At 41.9% G+C, this 18443-nt stretch overlaps 1 protein-coding gene across 2 annotated transcripts in view; it reads left to right on the plus strand.

The window, feature by feature from the left end:
- TRPC4 (transient receptor potential cation channel subfamily C member 4) overlaps positions 1-5460 on the plus strand; it is a 64552-nt gene extending 59092 nt beyond the window's left edge. For both annotated transcript variants that reach the window (XM_080987751.1, XM_080987750.1), the window contains exons 9-11: positions 1196-1237; positions 2339-2428; positions 3311-5460. In XM_080987751.1, the coding sequence (XP_080843877.1) occupies positions 1196-1237; positions 2339-2428; positions 3311-4009 (831 nt within the window). In that variant the 3' untranslated portion in view covers positions 4010-5460. The remainder of the gene's footprint in view (positions 1-1195; positions 1238-2338; positions 2429-3310) is intronic.
- Positions 5461-18443: the final 12983 nt, after the last annotated feature.

Here is an 18443-nt window from a genome sequence, read left to right on the forward strand (position 1 = left end):
AAATGGACTAAATTTCTCCAACTGCATTTTGTGCACTCTCTGGCCATTCTGCACAATCCTTAACAGAATAAATAAATATTTATCTGCAGACCTACCCCCTTTTTCCAGTGCTTGACTGATCACAGGGAAGGCATGTTGTAATCCATGTAAGATTAGACACTGGGCCAGAAGCAGAAGGCAGGGGGGCACAGATATCACACTTCTGAACAAGAGATAGATTAAAAAAGACAAGAGCATGTTCCTTGGAGGCTATGAATTACTGACTAGAGAATGTACAAAATGCAATTGATACATGCATGCTGGTTTATGTATATTGACCAGGAAATGAACACAATTCCTTCTTCATGGGCAGATTATATGCACATTCTCCATAAGGTCTTATGTCACCCCTAACACACACACACACACACACACACACACACACACACACACTAAATTTTCAGTCAAAGTTTCTCTTTATTGACTGCCTCATATCTGCTCTGCCTACACTGTCCAATTTCCATGAGCCAGGGCTTGATCCAAGAAGTACAGTAGTGGTACCTCGGGTTACATACGCTTCAGGTTACATATGCTTCAGGTTACAGACTCCGCTAACCCAGAAATAGTGCTTCAGGTTAAGAACTTTGCTTCAGGATGAGAACAGAAATTGTACTCCAGCGGCGTGGCAGCAGCAGGAGGCCCCATTAGCTAAAGTGCTGCTTCAGGTTAAGAACAGTTTCAGGTTCAGTACGGACCTCCGGAACGAATTAAGTACTTAACCCGAGGTACCACTGTAGTCTGAATGTGGCCTCTGTTTTCAAAATCCTAATGCCTTTCCTGGACACTGAAGTTGATCCATGTTCACTTCTACTCATCATTTTGCAGCTGTCTTAAGCAATCAATCTTCTCCTTCTTCTCCTCTTCTTTGACCATCACTCCTAGCCAAGTATTACTCTCCTTGAAATAAAAGGTTTAATTTGGGAGCTCTTGTGAATGGGTCTTTCCTGTAAAAGTGACATGGACTTCACATTAAGATGTAACACTATTCATATTCTTCCTTGGGTATTACCTTTTTGACAAAAGGTTTGCATCAAATTAAGCCCAATTTTGAGGCTGTCCTTTTGTGGATGATTTTGGCCACGGTGGACATTTCTGCTATTCAGACATAATTGCTTTTCAAATATCATTCCAGCTAATTTATGTTCTTTATTTTCAGAGGCGTGCAGCTGATAATTTGAGAAGGCATAATCAGTATCAGGTAACCAATCTTGTCTTTTACTTTTTTTACTGGAAGGAATTGAGCATTTTCCTCAGGATGTCACTCAGGATAGGATACCGATTTAGTTTCCAACACAGATATTGCCGTTCCGTTGTTGGATACAATTATTTGAGCTTATCTTCTGCCCAAAGCTGTCCAAGAATAAATGCTTCCAGTTGCAGGTGCAAACGTTAGTGCCTGGGGAATTTGCAAATGAATATACAGTGGTACCTTGGTACTCAAACGGCTTGGCTCCCGAACGCCGCAAACCCAGAAGTTAGTGTTCTGGTTTGCGAACGCTTTTTGGGAGCCAAACATCCGACGCAGCTTCCAATTGAGTGCAGGAAGCTCCTGCAGCCAATCGGAAGCTGCATCTTGGTTTTCGAACCGTTTCAGGAATCGAACGGACTCCCGGAACGGATTGAGTTTGAGAACCAAGGTACCACTGTATATGCAGGTGCACATCTCATTGAAAGCCAGGAAGGCATCCCCACTTGCTTGAATATCTGGTTGTACAGCCAGGTGATCATCTCATTGAATGTAATGGACAGCATCCACCTTTGGGCTAATGCAAGCTACTTTCAAATGTATTTACTTCAATTGCTTTCTCCCAACTGTTAACACATGTAAAGTGTGAAGATCAACTGTGTCTATGTAACATTGCCTCCCTTATGCATCTCAATGACTGGCACTTGTCAGATCACAAGTAAATTGGAGTGAGCAGTGCCATTCACTGTGAAAATTAATGACATTTTTGCCGATGTCTCAACTTGTGCTAGAGTAAGTCAGGGGCCAAAGCTAAGGGCTATTGTGGCCCTTCAGCTCAGTTCAAAACATGGCACCTGCACAAATTTAATTTTTCTATAAACAAGGGTCAAAATGAAGACAGGTTCCCCTGGATCCTTACAACTCCTGTGTGGCAGAATCTGTTTCCCAGAAAAGTGACCAGCTGGCAATTACTCTACATATAATGTTTTTTAGTCCTTTTTTTTTTTTGTAATGGCATAATTTAAAGCAAAAGGTGATGAAATTTCTGATACATCAAATGTCAAGCAGGACAGTTAGAAGTGCTGTCAAAATTGGACTGTTCTTATCTTTCAGGAGGTCATGAGAAATCTGGTTAAGAGATACGTGGCTGCAATGATAAGAGATGCTAAAACTGAAGAGGGGTTGACCGAAGAGAATTTTAAGGTGACTGCTCTTACGTTGGACTCCTTAATAACAATGAATCAAAACATTAAAGAGCTTCACGTGGTGGTGGTGGTGGGGAATAATCTAAGATATTTGCTGCTGAAAGTTGAGTGCATTTACACACAAAAACGTACATGAAATACATTGTAATGCAACAATTTTCACATACAGTGTCTAATATCAAATATGAAACATTAAAAATAGAAACACAGTCTGTAGGGTTTACTGGATGTAGAAATGAACCAAGACCTAGAAGCACAGCCAACCCATGAAATCTGGATGCCTTGTGAGGAAAACATGGCAGGAATCCACACACTGTCACTTAATGATCTCATAACATAGCAGGGAAGGGTTTGTGAAAAAATCGTAACAGCTAAACTTTATGATGTCTCTTGCACCTTTCCATAGGCAGACTGTATTCACCTTGCGTGAAACAATTCACTAAGTGGGGGTGTGGAGAACTTGGAATACTATAAATGGCCTCAAGTAAACTTTTATTTATTTCCCCCTTCCCCCTCCAAAACCCACACTGCATCCCCAAACCCAAGTTTCAATTCTCTCTCTCTTTTTTTAAACATAATTTTTATTAAATTTTCCCATATTTCATTTAATTCAATACACATATTCACAACTTATATTATTTGCTCAAAGTGAGCTTAGACTTCCTTCTATCTCTCATTCTGACATCCCTATAGTCAATTCTCAACAGCCGAAAACATTTCTGCTACTCATAAATAGCAAGATACTTATTAAAATAGCAATTTAATGATATTCCAGCATTTATCTTGTGAACTGCCCTGAGATCTTCGGATGAAAGGTGGCTATTTATTTATTTACAATTCCTTTCACATTAAGCATAGCATTTTTCTTCTAATGTTTTAGGAGTTAAAGCAAGATATTTCCAGTTTCCGCTTTGAAGTCCTGGGTTTGTTAAAAGGAAACAAGCTGTCTAATTTACAGTCCTCAAAAGTCAGCAGAGAAGAGTCCTCTTTGCCGGAATCTGATGAAGGAAATGAAAATGGAGGAGACGAGAAAATTAAGAAGAGAAACCTTAGCCTTTTTGACATAACTTCAATGATTCACCCCAAAGCAGTGGCAAGAGCCTCTGAAGCCCACAGCCACAGCAATGGGTCAGCCATGATGACGAGAGTTTCCTCCAAGGAAAAGCAGAGGAAAGTGAATTTTGTGAGTGATGTGAAGAAGTTTGGGTTCTTTCACAGACAATCCAAAAGTGCTGAGCAAAGGACGAGTATTTACTCGATTTCTGAAGAAGTTTCCCGCCAACAAACAGAAGAATGTGAGAAAACTCCTGATATGGGAGTGAAAGCATTGGTTGTGAACTGTGAACTCAACGTTCGGGATCTCAGCGAAAGCTGTACCGTAGGCACTCATAATCAGGCCAGAAATGAGGCGCTGGACTCAAAGGTGGATGAGAAAGTTGTTGCTGCTTCTGAAATAAAGAAGGCTAATTTGCCCACACCAAAGGATTCTCCAGACAATGAGCAGGACTTCAGTAGTAGTGACTCTGTTGTGAAACAAGAAACAATTGTTCAGGACAATTACCTGACGACAAGATTGTGATGAGCAGAGGCAGAAGCCTATAGAAACACACTTGGCGGTGGTGATGCTTAAATCAGAAAATAAAGAATCAAAGCATTCAGAGGCAACATAGCTGTAACATAGCTCAGTGAAGAAGAGGAAATGGAGGCGCCTTCTGTTTTGTAGCCTGCTTTAGCTTTCACAGCTTCTTTTACATTTTTTATTAAATGGGAGCATCTTGTATTCTTGTACTGTTGCAATAACCCACAGATACTTTTTAGCTATCTTTTTCAATTTGAAATAAATGCCATTTCTCTCCTGTGATAGTTAATTGCCTATGGTAAATATTTTTCTATGCAAATAAATGTAGCTTAACAAAGGTGCGAGCCTTTATGAACCTTTTTTTAGGATTCCTAAAAATGGACGAGAGAGAATCGTCAGTGCTTTCTGTCAAAGGGTGATAGCCAGTATTACTCTATGATTAATGTCGGATATCTACTCTGACCCATTGAAAGCAATGGACAACTTGAATAGATTGATTTTGGTGGGTCTGCTCTGAATATGATTTAGCTGGCTTTACCCAAAATTATTTAACTAGTTAGAAATCTTATTTATAAATAAAATTTTAAACAGTGAAATAATTTATTGAAATTGTTAGTGCCTATAATTTACTAGTAATCATTTTGCTATTTATGTAAAATAGCGTAAATTTGTTATTTATGTATACCCTATTAGCGATCACCATTTCCATACCTAAAAAATGTTGCAGCCGAATTTTTAAATTTGAAAACTTCAGATATAACCCTGCAGCAAAATAAAATATTAAGACTTCTTTAGTGGAAGATGCCCATGTCAAAGCAACTTTGCACATGCATTTTGCTGGAAAATGGGTTAATCCATCCTTAGCCTTTCCAAGCCACACGCATACCCCTCAATGGTCTGGGTTGCGGGGGGTGGGGGGTGGGAGAGCATATTTTATAAAATGTCTCTGAATGATAACCTGGAAGCAGTTCTGACTCTCCACACACACTCAAGCTTGGATTAATCTGTGAGTCGTACTCTTGCGAGAAGTCTCTTTTCACTTCTGCATTCATAATCCCAGTGTATTTCACTAGCAACACAAGAGTGCTTCAGAATAATCTAACTGATGTGCTATCAAATTATGACAATCATTCAAAATATTCTAAAGACAAATCTGAAACGAATTCAGTCTCTTTCCGAGATATTGGTGGCCTCCTTTCTGACTCTTTGCACAATAAATACGATGGCTGGTATTCAACTAAGTTTTACTTAGAGTAGACATACTGGAATTAATGAACATGACTGCGTTAGCCCCATTAATTTCAGTAGGTATACTCTGACTAAAACAAAGTTGACTACCGCCCATTGGCTTTTAAATGTACAATATTATTAATCTGAGAGTATTTTCATAAACAAGTGTTTTACTGTCAGCCAAAATAATTTTTGAAATTAAACAGTCTGTTTCTTTCTCATCAACGACTGGTGTTTTATGTTATAAAAAGACTAATATACACTACATTCATATCTGAACATCTGTTCTAGCAAATTGACCATTCCAGTTAGCATTTCACTGTTCACCATATTGCGTCAGTGAGGAGGACAGGCTGATACACCATGTTCTAAAGTGATCATCATGGTGTTACTTAGCATGGCTGCGGTAAGGCAGAGAGCATAGATAACTGAAAGCAAAAGTTCCCTTGCAGAGTTGTAGAGTTTCCTTCCAACTCTAAAACTCTACCATTCTATGAGTTTCTCATTAGTTAGACATTGTGGTTAACACTTAATGCATCATACTTAATGACATCATGAGAGCCCACCCTATGACATCACTGGGGGCCGTCTCCTATGACATCACCAGGGGCTGCCCCTAGGATTCAGGTTTAGACTCCTGATCTGGCAACCCTTCCTGAAATCTGTTCATGTAGTTCTGGTCCGCACTACACTTGAGGCAGTACCTTCTATGCTGAATGTTATGATTAACCTGCTACCAGGCCCACACCACATGTAGCACGATGCTCTGTGCTGTTGTTGCAGACTCCCTCTCTTAGAGGAAGGAAGGTCTTCCTCATTGGCAGCGTCGCAAATGACTGTGCTTTCTGTGCCTGGGATTGCCATAGCAACACACAATGATCTGATTTACTCATGTTAGTGGTTGGTAACAGGGCATTAGGTCTCAGCTCAAAAATATCGAGGAGACACTTCTCTTCCACCAGACATCCGGAAATACAATCCCATATAATCTAAATTGTTTTTAGAATGGGAGCACTGACGTTTATCTCTCCATAGTTCTGATCTCTCTTGAGCAAGAAAAAATTCCCAATCTGTGTCACTTGCCAGCCTCTGATATGCCCAAATAGGATGTTGTGTCTCTTCAGTGGCGAACATCCCGGGGCGGTGTGTGTGTGTGTGTGTGTTATATGGATAATTGTTCAGAACAAAACCTAATCTTTCTTTCTTTCTTTCTTTCTTTCTTTCTTTCTTTCTTTCTTTCTTTCTTTCCACCTCACCCATGTGGCTGGGTTTCCCTAGCCACTCTCGGCTGCTCCCAACAGAATATTAAAAACACAATAAAACATTAAAATCTTCCCTAAACAGGGCAGATAGTTGTGGGAGGGCGTTCCACTACTGAGAAGGCCCTCTGCCTGGTTCCCTGTAAACTCACCTCTCACAGTGAGGGAACCGCCAGAAGGCCCGCGGCACTGGAACCTCAGTGTCCCGGCTGAACGATGGGCGTAGAGACGCTCCTTCAGGTATACTGAGCCGAGGCTGTTTAGGGCTTTAGAGGTCAGCACGTGGGTGGCGCTGTGGTCTAAACCACTGAGCCTAGGGCTTGCTGATCAGAAGGCTGGCGGTTCGAATCCCCGCGATGGCGTGAGCTCCCGTTGCTCGGTCTCTGCTCCTGCCAACCTAGCAGTTTGAAAGCACGTCAAAGTGCAAGTAGATAAATAGGTACCACTCCAATGGAAAGGTAAAGGGGGTTTCCGTGCGCTGCTCTGGTTCGCCAGAAGCAGCTTAGTCCTGCTGGCCACATGACCCGGAAGCTGCACGCCGGCTCCCTTGGCCAATAAAGCAAGATGAGCGCCGCAACCCCAGAGTCGTCCACGACTGGACCTAATGGTCAGGGGTCCCTAATGGTCAGGGGTAAAAACCAACACTTTGGATTGTGATCAGAAATGTACTGGGAGCCAATGTAGGTCTTTCAGAACCGGTGTTATGTGGTCTCGGCAGCCCCTCCCAATCACCAGTCTAACTGCCACATTACTACACTCACAGAAATGCTACACTCAGCACACATTTAAAGTCAATGAGTGTGGTTTTGATGGGGAGCTCATTATGGGCATCATAATGTCTAGTTTTCTTCCCCCAACACCTGTACCTAGGTGCTAAGCGTCCTGTATTAAGTGGAACAGCCCCATTTGGGGGGAAGGTGCCCCCGGGCTCTGGCAGCAAGTGGGTGGGTGTCAGTGGGCAGGCAGCAGCAGCCTGGTGGGGTTTGGGGTAGAAAAAGTTGAAGGGTATGCAAGTCTAGTGCTCCCGCCTGGGATCATGTACTGTATCCTCGAAGGTTCCGTGTGAATCCACGCTAATGAAATATGTTTTTACAATGCATTTCTAAAAGACTAATTTTACATTCCCATGGTAGTGATACAGTTTTTTTTCATATCCGAAAACCACATGAAGTAACAATTACAGTTCCTGTAATGGAAAAAGTGTTTTTCAGCTGTATCAGTTGCGACTGTGCTTTGTATTGAAAGGACATTGTAGTTGTTTTTTTCCTCTCTCTCTCTTAATATTTTTCACAGTGTGAACAAAAATGGAATAATATGCATGTAGCTCTAAGGCGGTGAATGAATGAAACGGGCCCATTTCACTGGAGGTGGAAGAGAAAGAGCCATGTTCTTTTGCATCCTCCCACTACACTGACTCACCCGGTTACCTGTGGAGCTGCAGATCTTGACCAACACACCTTGCAATGTGGCTCAGCAGGCTTGTCCTTTGGGGAGCTTCCAGAGTACAGAATGGCTCATACTTGCAACAAAAAAACCACATCATCAGCACCTATTATTTAAATCCAGAGCTCATTCCTGATGGTGTTTCTTCTATATTTTGAAAAGACTACAGGTTAGGGCGTGTTATAGAAACACAGCACTGAACTGTACCAAGGCTTTCTCTCCTTTTTAGGGAAATTGGATCCCTCCCCTGGTGGCAGTAAATGAGCAGATCAAATGAAAGGAGCGTTCTTACCAGTTAGTTTCTTTAATGATCACAGCGAGAGACAAAGGAATGCATATCTCTCTAGAAATGGTGTTGCTCCCAGTTAATTCATCCCCATTAATCTACATCACACCTATGTCGGGTAATCTGAGCTTGTTGCTGTTGCGCTCTCTGTTCTATCACTCTCAAAGCCTGTCTAGTCTTAAGAAGAAGGGTTGGGGTCAGGAATGTTGTCCAAGGACACTGAATCTGCCAGCTGTTTCCTGGTGTTTTCTCTTCTAGCTGTTCCTCACCCAGTCTTTCCCAGCTTTTCCCCCTCTGGGCTATGCCCCTCTGCAAACCACTCTTCTAAATCAATACAGTGGTACCTTGGTTCTCAATCCATTCCGGAAGTCCATTCCAAAACCAAAGCATTCCAAAACCAAGGCGCACTTTCCCATAGAAAGTAATGCAAAACAGATTAATCCGTTCCAGACTTTTAAAAACAACCCCTAAAACAGCAATTCAATATGACCTTTATATTCAGCTGTTGTCCAGTCTAATGGCAGCCATCACTGAGCGGCCATTTTTTATGGCGACCACCATTTTGAATTTCCCAGCATTCAAACGGGGCTTTTGGGGAGCAGGGGATAGCAGTCATTCTGATTCTATTCATTCTCAGAGGGATTTTGCCTCCAAAACAGCTGGTAACCAAGGGGTGAAATGTCTGAGAAATGGTCCTTGTCAGTTTGGCACAGCCGCATGTCATTCATCCTAAAACTTATAAGCGGGGTTGGGGGTTGGACTGACTCTAGGTGGCCAGAAGTGTGTTGAACCTAAAGCTTTTTCTTGAATAAGGGCCTTATCACTTCACAGACTTCAGTATCACATTACAAGTTTTGTCTCACATTTCCAGTAACCTTTTTGCTCTATTTCTCAGAACAGTTTAGCACTGCATTCAAGGTGCACTGAAGTGTTCTGGGTTTGATGAAGAAACAGATGGAGCTTTCACAGTATCACAGCTCTGTGTGTTTCAATTTCCAGGAAGACCTTAATGTCTCATCATTAAGATAATCTCACCCGAACACCAGGAATCCTCCTGCTTTTCAATGCAATATGCCCGATCCAGAAGACTATATATTGTTTTGTTTGTTTATAGCACATCGAAAAACCAACACCTACCCTTGACAGCTATGATAGCACGAAACTAAATCTGGCAACACCACATGTTTAGTAATGTGGTTAAAATGAAAACAATTTTTAGCAGGCCTCCTTTATTATTAGGGGTCTGGAAAGCTTCACACAAAAAGGATGATGCACCCAATCTTGCAAATCAGATCATTGTCAGAGGACTCTGTTCTTTATTTTAAGCTTTTAAGAGCCTATCTTGCTCTTAACAAGAGTTCTGCTGGAACCTGGGGAAGCAGCTCCAATTGATTTTCATAGGAATCACTCTCACCTTGCAGCATTCTTGCAGAGAACATGGCAAACTGATGCTGATTAAAAAGGGATAGCACAGGACTATCGTGATCTCCACATCAATAGAGCGTGTTCTATTTGAGTGCAACAATCGAAACATATTGACTTGATGATCTTTGATCTGCTAGCTGTTGCTTGATTTTAGATATTTTCTTTTTCCTCTTGTAAGGTGAGGAATCAGTCGTCTTAAGGGCAGTATTAAAATGTTTTAAATAAACAAATGGATGACATTTGTCACAGTACATGTCTGAACTCACGTATGTGTCCAGCACTCACGTGTAGCCATGCACACACTATCAGGAGGTTGGGGATCTTTTGCTAGAGCTATAACTTGTGACTGTTTATGAATATATGTTTGCTTCTATTCCTGCCTAAATAAAACTCCTGACACCTGATATATTTTTTGTCCTGGGTGGGTGATCCTAACACCCTGTTAACTATCAGCTGGGCAAGCCAGTAATGTTTAAAGGCAAATAAATAGTTTTACTATTAGATTCTCAAAAAACACGTCAACAAAGGAAGCTTGGTTTATTATATGAATGAACATGGCAGAAGACATAAATGCTGTTTCAGACAGTGAAATTACAATTTAGGCAAGCAGCAAATTGATCTAAAGAGTGGAATAATCCCTATCTAGTCTCAAAAGCCTACAGACGTTAGTGTGGCAGTTTTGTCAGCAGGACTCACAGTAATAGTAAGCTAAGAAATGGACGGCAAGGGAGGAAGAGTATAGCTATCCTTAAGCACGTGTGTGTTCATTCCTTGTGACTCTGAGCTGAATGAAGGTCCTTGTTAAAACTAAGAGAGCCATTGACTACAAATTTTAGGTAGGGGGCTTTGAGATGACCAGTTCCTATAGTTTCTGTTGTCTTCCTCCAGAGTTCTTGCCCGTTTCTCACCTTGCCTTTCTTGCAAATTAAGCATTTGAAAGTCTAGCATTCCAGTGGGCTGTGACTGAACTGGTTACATTTTCTCTGCTCTCTGCCTTCAAATCATCTAACATTATCTTCTTGATGGTCTCCATTCAGGGACTTCACTTGGAAACTAAATTTGCATGTGCTGACTTCTATGCAAAATGTGAGGAACTCAGAATTTCCTGAATGCCTTTCAGGAGATGAGGCTGGGATCTGACTGGTACCAGTGTCACCAAAGTTTGGGATGGGGGGGGAATCTCTTGCTATATTAGGTTATGTTACTTTTCTTCCCTATGTCATCATCTACAATAAGAAAACACAGAAAAATTCAGATTGACACATGCCTACTGCAACCTGACCAGTTCAACTGTGGGAGCGCATAATGCAGAAGACATGACAAAAAAAATGTGACCAGGCTCAGGAATGTTTCACAGCCGTGTTTTTAGCTACTTTACAAAGATAATCTGGTTGTGATGTACGTCTTACACATACAGAGAATACAGTGGTACCTCAGGTTACATACACTTCAGGTTACATACGCTTCAGCTTACAGACTCCGCTAACCCAGAAATAGTGCTTCAGGTTAAGAACTTTGCTTCAGGATGAGAACAGAAATCATGCTCCGGCGGCGCAGTGGCAGCAGGAGGCCCCATTAGCTAAAGTGGTGCTTCAGGTTAAGAACAGTTTCAGGTTAAGTACGGACCTCTGGAACGAATTAAGTACTTAACCCGAGGTACCACTGTACTTCCCTTTTCCTTTCACACATCCTGTACCTGCAAGGGCAAGTTTTATTTTCTCTTAAAACACAGCTGTCTTCTGCAAGAGCAGTTCTGCTGTTTTAAAAATACAAGTGCCAAAACAGCAAGAACTGATGGAAAGGGGCAGGCTGCATCCTGTCCTTTGGGCTGGTATGTAACACACATGTAAAGAAGTCTATCAGCACAATACAGTTCAGTACATCTAGGGTCCGCTAATTTGTGGTTTTATTTTTTATTTTCTTCCGCTATCGGATTATCTGCAGGGTGTGTGTGTGTGTGTGTGTGTGTGTAGGCTGCCACTTGGATGAGGACGTCATGTTGACACCATTAAAAGAGGTACCTCAGGTTAAGAACTTTACTTCAGGATGTGAACAGAAATCGTGCTCCGGCAGCGCGGCAGCACCCGAGGTACCACTGTAGTAACTTCTGAAGTTTGTCATGTTTGTTTTGCCTGCCAGGTGCTTAGCACACATGAACACACACTTCTAGACAGACAGGTACATTCAGGTAATAATAATAATAATAATAATAATAATAATAATAATAATGCAGCTTCCAGCATACATAAAAATATAGTAAAACATTAAAGCTTAAAAAGCTTCCCTATACAGCGCTGCCTTTGGTATTATGGTTCAAAATTTGTTCAGGGCTTTGTAAGGTAAAGGGTAAAGGGACCCCTGACCAATAGGTCCAGTCGTGGCCGACTCTGGGGTTGCGGCGCTCATCTCGCTTTACTGGCCGAGGGAGCCGGCGTACAGCTTCCGGGTCATGTGGCCAGCATGACTAAGCCTCTTCTGGCGAACCAGAGCAGCACACGGAAACGCCGTTTACCTTCCTGCTGGAGCGGTACCTATTTATCTACTTGCACTTTGACGTGCTTTCGAACTGCTAGGTTGGCAGGGGCTGGGACAGATCAATGGGAGCTCACCCCGTCACGGGGATTCAAACCACCGATCTTCTGATCAGCAAGTCCTAGGCTCTGTGGTTTAACCCACAGCGCCACCCGTGTCCCTTTAGGGCTTTGTAGGTAAATACAAAAACCTTAACCCTGTTTATTGGCAGCCGGTGCAACTTCTTTATGTATAGCAGCTGGATTATACACCAACTGCAGTTTCCAATCCAACTTTAAGGGCAGCCCCACACTGAGGAGATTTCAGCAGTCCAGTTGTGAGGTTGCCAGTGCACAGGTCACAGTATCTGTGTCCAGGCAATGCACAATATATGAGGAGAAAGTAAATGTTCAGATTATTCTGTTTCATTTTTTAAAATATACTTTTGTGGGAGAGATTTCAGCCCTTCCTTATTGAAGAAAACCCCCCAGCAGCCCCTGTTGCAAAGTAATTGCAATGACACCTTCTTAATATTGACTTCTGAATAGTTGCGCTGCATGATTGCCATTTGTAATGCTAAAAAGAAAGTGGACTTATTTTAGTTGCCTTCTGCTGTTTTTAACATATCCAAATGAAATAGCCCAATTAACTCTGCAGGAGCTCGAACACTGTATGATCCAGATTCTGAACATATCTAAGTGCAGAATACTTAACTTGTCAATAAAAGCGAGAATATTTTCCCATTTTCCTCTCCTTGCAGTTCCCTAAAAGCAGGTGTTTTTTTTTCTAATGCCGAGGCATGCTGGGAAAAGCAACCTGGGGCTGGAGATCTCTCTGCTGAAAATGCCACTGTGTTGCACACAAACGGCAAAGCTAATTACCTTGGACAGCAGGCTGCCACCAGTGGAGAAGGAACAGGAGCACGTGTACTTCCATTCCTTGCTTGTAACGCACACACACGGTAAGAATCAATTTCGAAGAAAAATGCTAAACCTTTTGCCCCAACCCCAGATATAAATTGCTCTTTTGATCTCATACATTCACCTCCAGAAGCACAAGATTCAGGCTGTGTGTTTTCATGAAGTTCTCTACAAATTATTGCCCCGATCCATTCCATATAAAGAAAATTCCCACTTGCAGCTGCATTCGGAGGGGCAAAATTCTATTAAAATGTTGCATTAATTAATCCTGTAACAGAGATAGATGCATGGTTGGAAGGTGCATGGATGTGGGGTGCAGAAGACAGTCGTACCTTGGAAGTCGAACGGAATCCATTCCGGAAGTCCGTTCAACTTCCAAAACATTCGGAAACAAAAGTGCAGCTTCCGATTGGCTGCAGGAAGCTCCTGAAGCCAATCAGAAGCCGCGGAAGCCCTGTCAGATGTTTGGAGAAGGGGGAGGAGGTCTCCACCATTTGTCCTCCGATGTCCAGTCCCTGACAGGTAGTCACCACAGTTTTATGTGGGAAAGAACCTCCATAGTTTGCACAAAGAAGCACTTTCTTTTATCTCTCCTGAATTGTTCAAGATTTTGCTTTGATGGGTGTCCCTGAATTCTAGTGTTATGAAAGAGGGAGAAACGCTTTTCTCTATCCATTTTCTGCCTGTCATCCATAATTGCAAACATTTCTATCATGTCGACCTGTCCTCACCTTTTCTCTAAACTAAAAAGTTCAAAATACTGCAACCTTTCCTCCACTCCATCCCCCTTCATCATTTAAAACCTTTTCTGAACCATTTCCATCTCCACCAGATCCTTTCTGAGGTGAGGTGACCAGGGCTGTACACAATATTCCAAATGCAGTCACAACATGGATTTATGTAACAGCATTATAAGATCAGCAGTCTTATTTTCAATTGTTTCCTGAGAATCCCTAGCATGGAACAGAGGTGCTGTCTTGCGCCCAAGATTGGGGGAGGGGCGCATTGCACATGCATGACGTCATGAGTGTGATGCAGCATGGTTTATAATGTTAAGGAAGGGTTTTCATAGCGTGAATGGACACATTAAGTTCTGCTTTTAACGTTCATAATGCGTTATTTAAAATGTGACACCATAGGGCACTGCAGAGCAATGTTGTAAACAAAAATTGCCCTTTTCCCTTATGGGGTATCCAAGAGCCCCTATAGAGTCCTTACATAGGTTCCCTATTGGTAGGAAAGAATAACAGAGGCCAACCAGAGAATACTGAGAAGCAAAACAGCTAGTAAGCTTGATCTTTATTGATCTGTTGCAACAGGGTGCTCCCCTCACCCACAGGAGAGAGGAGGAACCCAGAAAAATGACGCACAAGGCCTTATAAAGACTTTTGAGATTCACATCCTGTAGATCAAGACCACCCCCAGAAATATCATACATACATCACAGAACAGATGTAACCTAAGACCACCCCTCAGATACATCATACCTACATCACAGAAAAGACGGTCTTAAAACAGAAATTTGAATGTTGTTTTTCTCCTGTCGTTGTTTATCTCCTGTCTGGCAGGTTACTTGATTGGATTTCCTGGGGAGCCTGGCCCTTCTTTTGTAATGATAAATACTTAGTTCCTGGGCCAGGTCACAGGCTCACACCCTATTCAAACACAGACATACACTTAAGACAGGATTTGTGAAGGAAAAGACAACGGGGAGGCTTTTCCATTTTCCTTTGACCTTGCAGAGAAAACATTTGGTCAGTTTGGGACAGTTTGGGAATAAAATGGTTCCAGGTTGGTCTTCCTGTGCTGATCTATGTATGTGCTTGGTTGGTACACTTATGAACATTTAACATATATCTAAGACCTCAAAATTCCTATCACAGCAACCAGGAACCCACAGTAGGGGAACTGCCTTTTGACGGACAAAATAAGGTAAGGAATGTTTTCAATTTACCAGTATGCAATGTTTTATAACAATATATCTAATACCATTCTAATAATGTTACGAAGGTCAGTGTAGATCCAGCCAAAGCGTCTGTGAAGCAGACAAGGTAAGAATAATCTATTTTGAAAGCACACTAGAAAGAGGCTATATATAACCCTTTCCATAGCAAATAAAATCAAGCAAGGAAATAAACAACAACCACGACCTCAGAGTATGTACACCTATCCATTTGTTCATGAGCAAAATGAGTAGGCAATGGGAAATCTCCCACAAATATACAGTCCATAACACATGGATAAACAAACACTAGGCAAAGCAATCAGGGAACCATCAGCTAGCCAAGCATAAAGAGAAAGGCTGGGCTGGTATTAACTCAGTCAAACTCCATATCACTCCTTAAAGCTGCATGAGTTGATAGAGGAGGCCAGTCATGCTGTTTGACTGAAACATGTGTATTCTTGTCTGGAATCCAATACTGTATGAGAATCCTTGCTGCAAACGTTTGAGCATTTGCAAACATGCTGTATCACACTTTTCTTTTCTTTTTTTTACTATATTGTATTCTTTTCTTGAAACTCAACTTTAAAAAACTCAAGCAAGCTGGCTTTGTATCACAATAGATGAAAACTTTTTTAGAAAGGTGAACAAAAATGTTTACAAGATTTTCCCCACTAGAGGTCTCCAGAGAAATGCAAAAGAAGATGCAGTACTTTTTATCCAAAGGAGTGCTGATCTGATTGTTTCCCCCTTAGAAAGCTTTTAAAGGAGACTGGGGGCAGTGAAAAGGGGGCTTGAAAATTACTGGCCAATTGCGGGAGGAGGTTACAATTTTTTGAGAGAAGGTAGCAACTTTTCCTTTAAAAAAACAAAACAAAAACTTTTTAATAGGTTATAAAAACTTTGGTTTCTTACTTAACAGGCATTGCAAATAGCAGTGAAGACACTCCTATAGTCAAGTCATTTTTGTTCGTATATATTCAAAGGCCTTTACAATAGATGGCAGAAAATAAAAGGAAAAGTTCAAAACTCCTACAGTCACTTCTCTGCTCTTTTCTACTCTTTCTACTTTGCCTGCAGTTCAGTTTCTGCCAGATACTACATTATTCCTCTCATTGCCCACTATGTAACTATTTAGCTAACTTAAATCCATTCCAATGGCTGTAAAGCAAATGTCAAAACAATGTAAAAAAAACCCAAAAGAAAATTATGTATCATTTGCAGAGATGTGAACAACAACTATCAATCATATTGGCTTGACTGATTTCTGTTCCTCACCAGATGCAAACACAGGAACTGGAGCATTTCTCACTTTTTTCAAAATTCTCCAGCGTTCTTCTCCCCAGCAATGCTCCAGATGGAAGTTTCTTTGAAAATTTTGAAAATAATATGAATGCATGATAGTTCTATCCCCACCTTAGGAAAACAACCTGCTTTAGAATTAGGTTTGCAATGTATTTAGAAAGGGCGCTGAAGTTTTCTAAGCAAGATCTTAAGTTTAGTTAAATTAAATTCATAAATGATTAGCTTCAATATAGGACAGGTTTAAAGGTTCCTAAGGCAAAGGTTAAAAATAAATAAGCTTGCATTGTTACTGTTCCATGTATATGTATATGGGATGCAGGTGGCGCTGTGGGTTAAACCACAGAGCCTAGGACTTGCCGATCAGAAGGTCGGTGGTTCGAATCCCCGTGATGGGGTGAGCTCCCGTTGCTCGGTCCCTGCTCCTGCCAACCTAGCAGTTCGAAAGCATGTCAAAGTGCAAGTAGATAAACAGGTACCGCTCCGGCGGGAAGGTTAACGGCATTTCTGTGTGCTGCTCTGGTTCGCCAGAAGCGGCTTAGTCATGCTGGCTACATGACCCAGAAGCTTTACGCCGGCTCCCTCGGCCAATAAAGCGAGATGAGCGCCGCAACCCCAGAGTCGGTCACGACTGGACCTAATGGTCAGGGGTCCCTTTACCTTTACCTTTTAAGGCAAAGGTTAAAAATAAATAAGCTTGCGTTGTTACTGTTCCATGTATATGTACGTATGTATATGTACGTAATATCTGAAATTACCATTGCAAAATAGGTTAGCGGAGGCTTAAAAATCAGCAGTTACATGCTTGGTCCCACAATGTTCTGCTGATGCTAAGGTTGATACATTCAGGGACATTTCTAGAGGAAACTCTCTTGTACTTTGAAAAACATGTATGGCAGCTCATAGGATCCTGCGGGCTAGTCTCACCCCATACGGCAATGTGCTCATCGGCTGCTCTCATGACCAACCATATGCTTGGCAGCTGTTGGGGCTATCTTCCAATCAATGAATGTGTGGTAGTTGTGTGAAGGACCCCTTCATATTTGTGCCAACTGTAGGGCTTAGCACATGTGTCATTGCACGGGAGGAGGGGAACCTACCAAATACAACCCCACAATTCCCTCACACCTGTGTAAAGTGTGTCATGGGCATCCCTCCGCTATGCCGAAGGACTGACAAAATTCTGCAGCAAAGGGTTTTACGATCTTTAGCTTGGATAGTTCAGTTGGTTAGTGACAAGGTTGCAAGTTCCATCTCCATATGGGACAGCTGCATATTCGCTTGGACCAGATGATAGTCCCTTACAACCCTACAATTATATGATTCGCAGATAATTCATTGAGCTCATCAATATTTGCATTTCATAGTAAGGTAAAGTGAGGCTGTTGAAATCATGCAGTAAGCCCATAAAGGCCCCAATCCAGGTAACGTTAGCTTGGATTAACACAGTTGGACTCTAGCACTGTGTACAAACACAGTCGTACCTTGGTTTTTGAACAGCTTAGTTCTCGAACGTTTTGGCTCCCGAACGCAGCAAACCTGGAAGTGACTGTTCTGGTTTGCGAACTATTTTTAGATGCCGAATGTCCAACAGGGCTTCCATGGCTTCTGATTCGCTGCAGAAGTTTCCTGCAGTGAATCAGAAGCCATGCTTTCGTTTCCAAACATTTTGGAAATTGAACGGACTTCCGGAACTGATTCCAGTTGACTTCCAAGGTACGTCTGTAGAGGCTTTTCAATAAACTCTGTCTTTATTGCCTATTAATAACCTCTAGCCCATAGATAACTGCATATCTTGACCAGCTTGGCTTTTTAGGTTATGTGGATAGCACTAAATATATATATACAGTGGTACCTCTGGTTACGAACTTAATTCGTTCTGGAGGTCCATTCTTAAGCTGAAACCGTTCTTATCCTGAGGCACACTTTCACTAAGGGCACTTCCTGCTGCACGCACACCTCCGGTTTCTGATAGCTGAGGCACCACACCCACCCACACCCCGGAATTACAATGGAAGGTAAACCATTTGCTTACACCCAGATGTTACTCTTACAAAAACAAAAGCATCAGCCACAAAACAAGTCTGGAGCAGGGGCTTATGAACAAAGGAGACAG

This window comes from Podarcis pityusensis (assembly GCF_964106645.2).
Source record: "Podarcis pityusensis genome assembly, chromosome: 17".
Lineage (NCBI taxonomy): Eukaryota > Metazoa > Chordata > Lepidosauria > Squamata > Lacertidae > Podarcis > Podarcis pityusensis.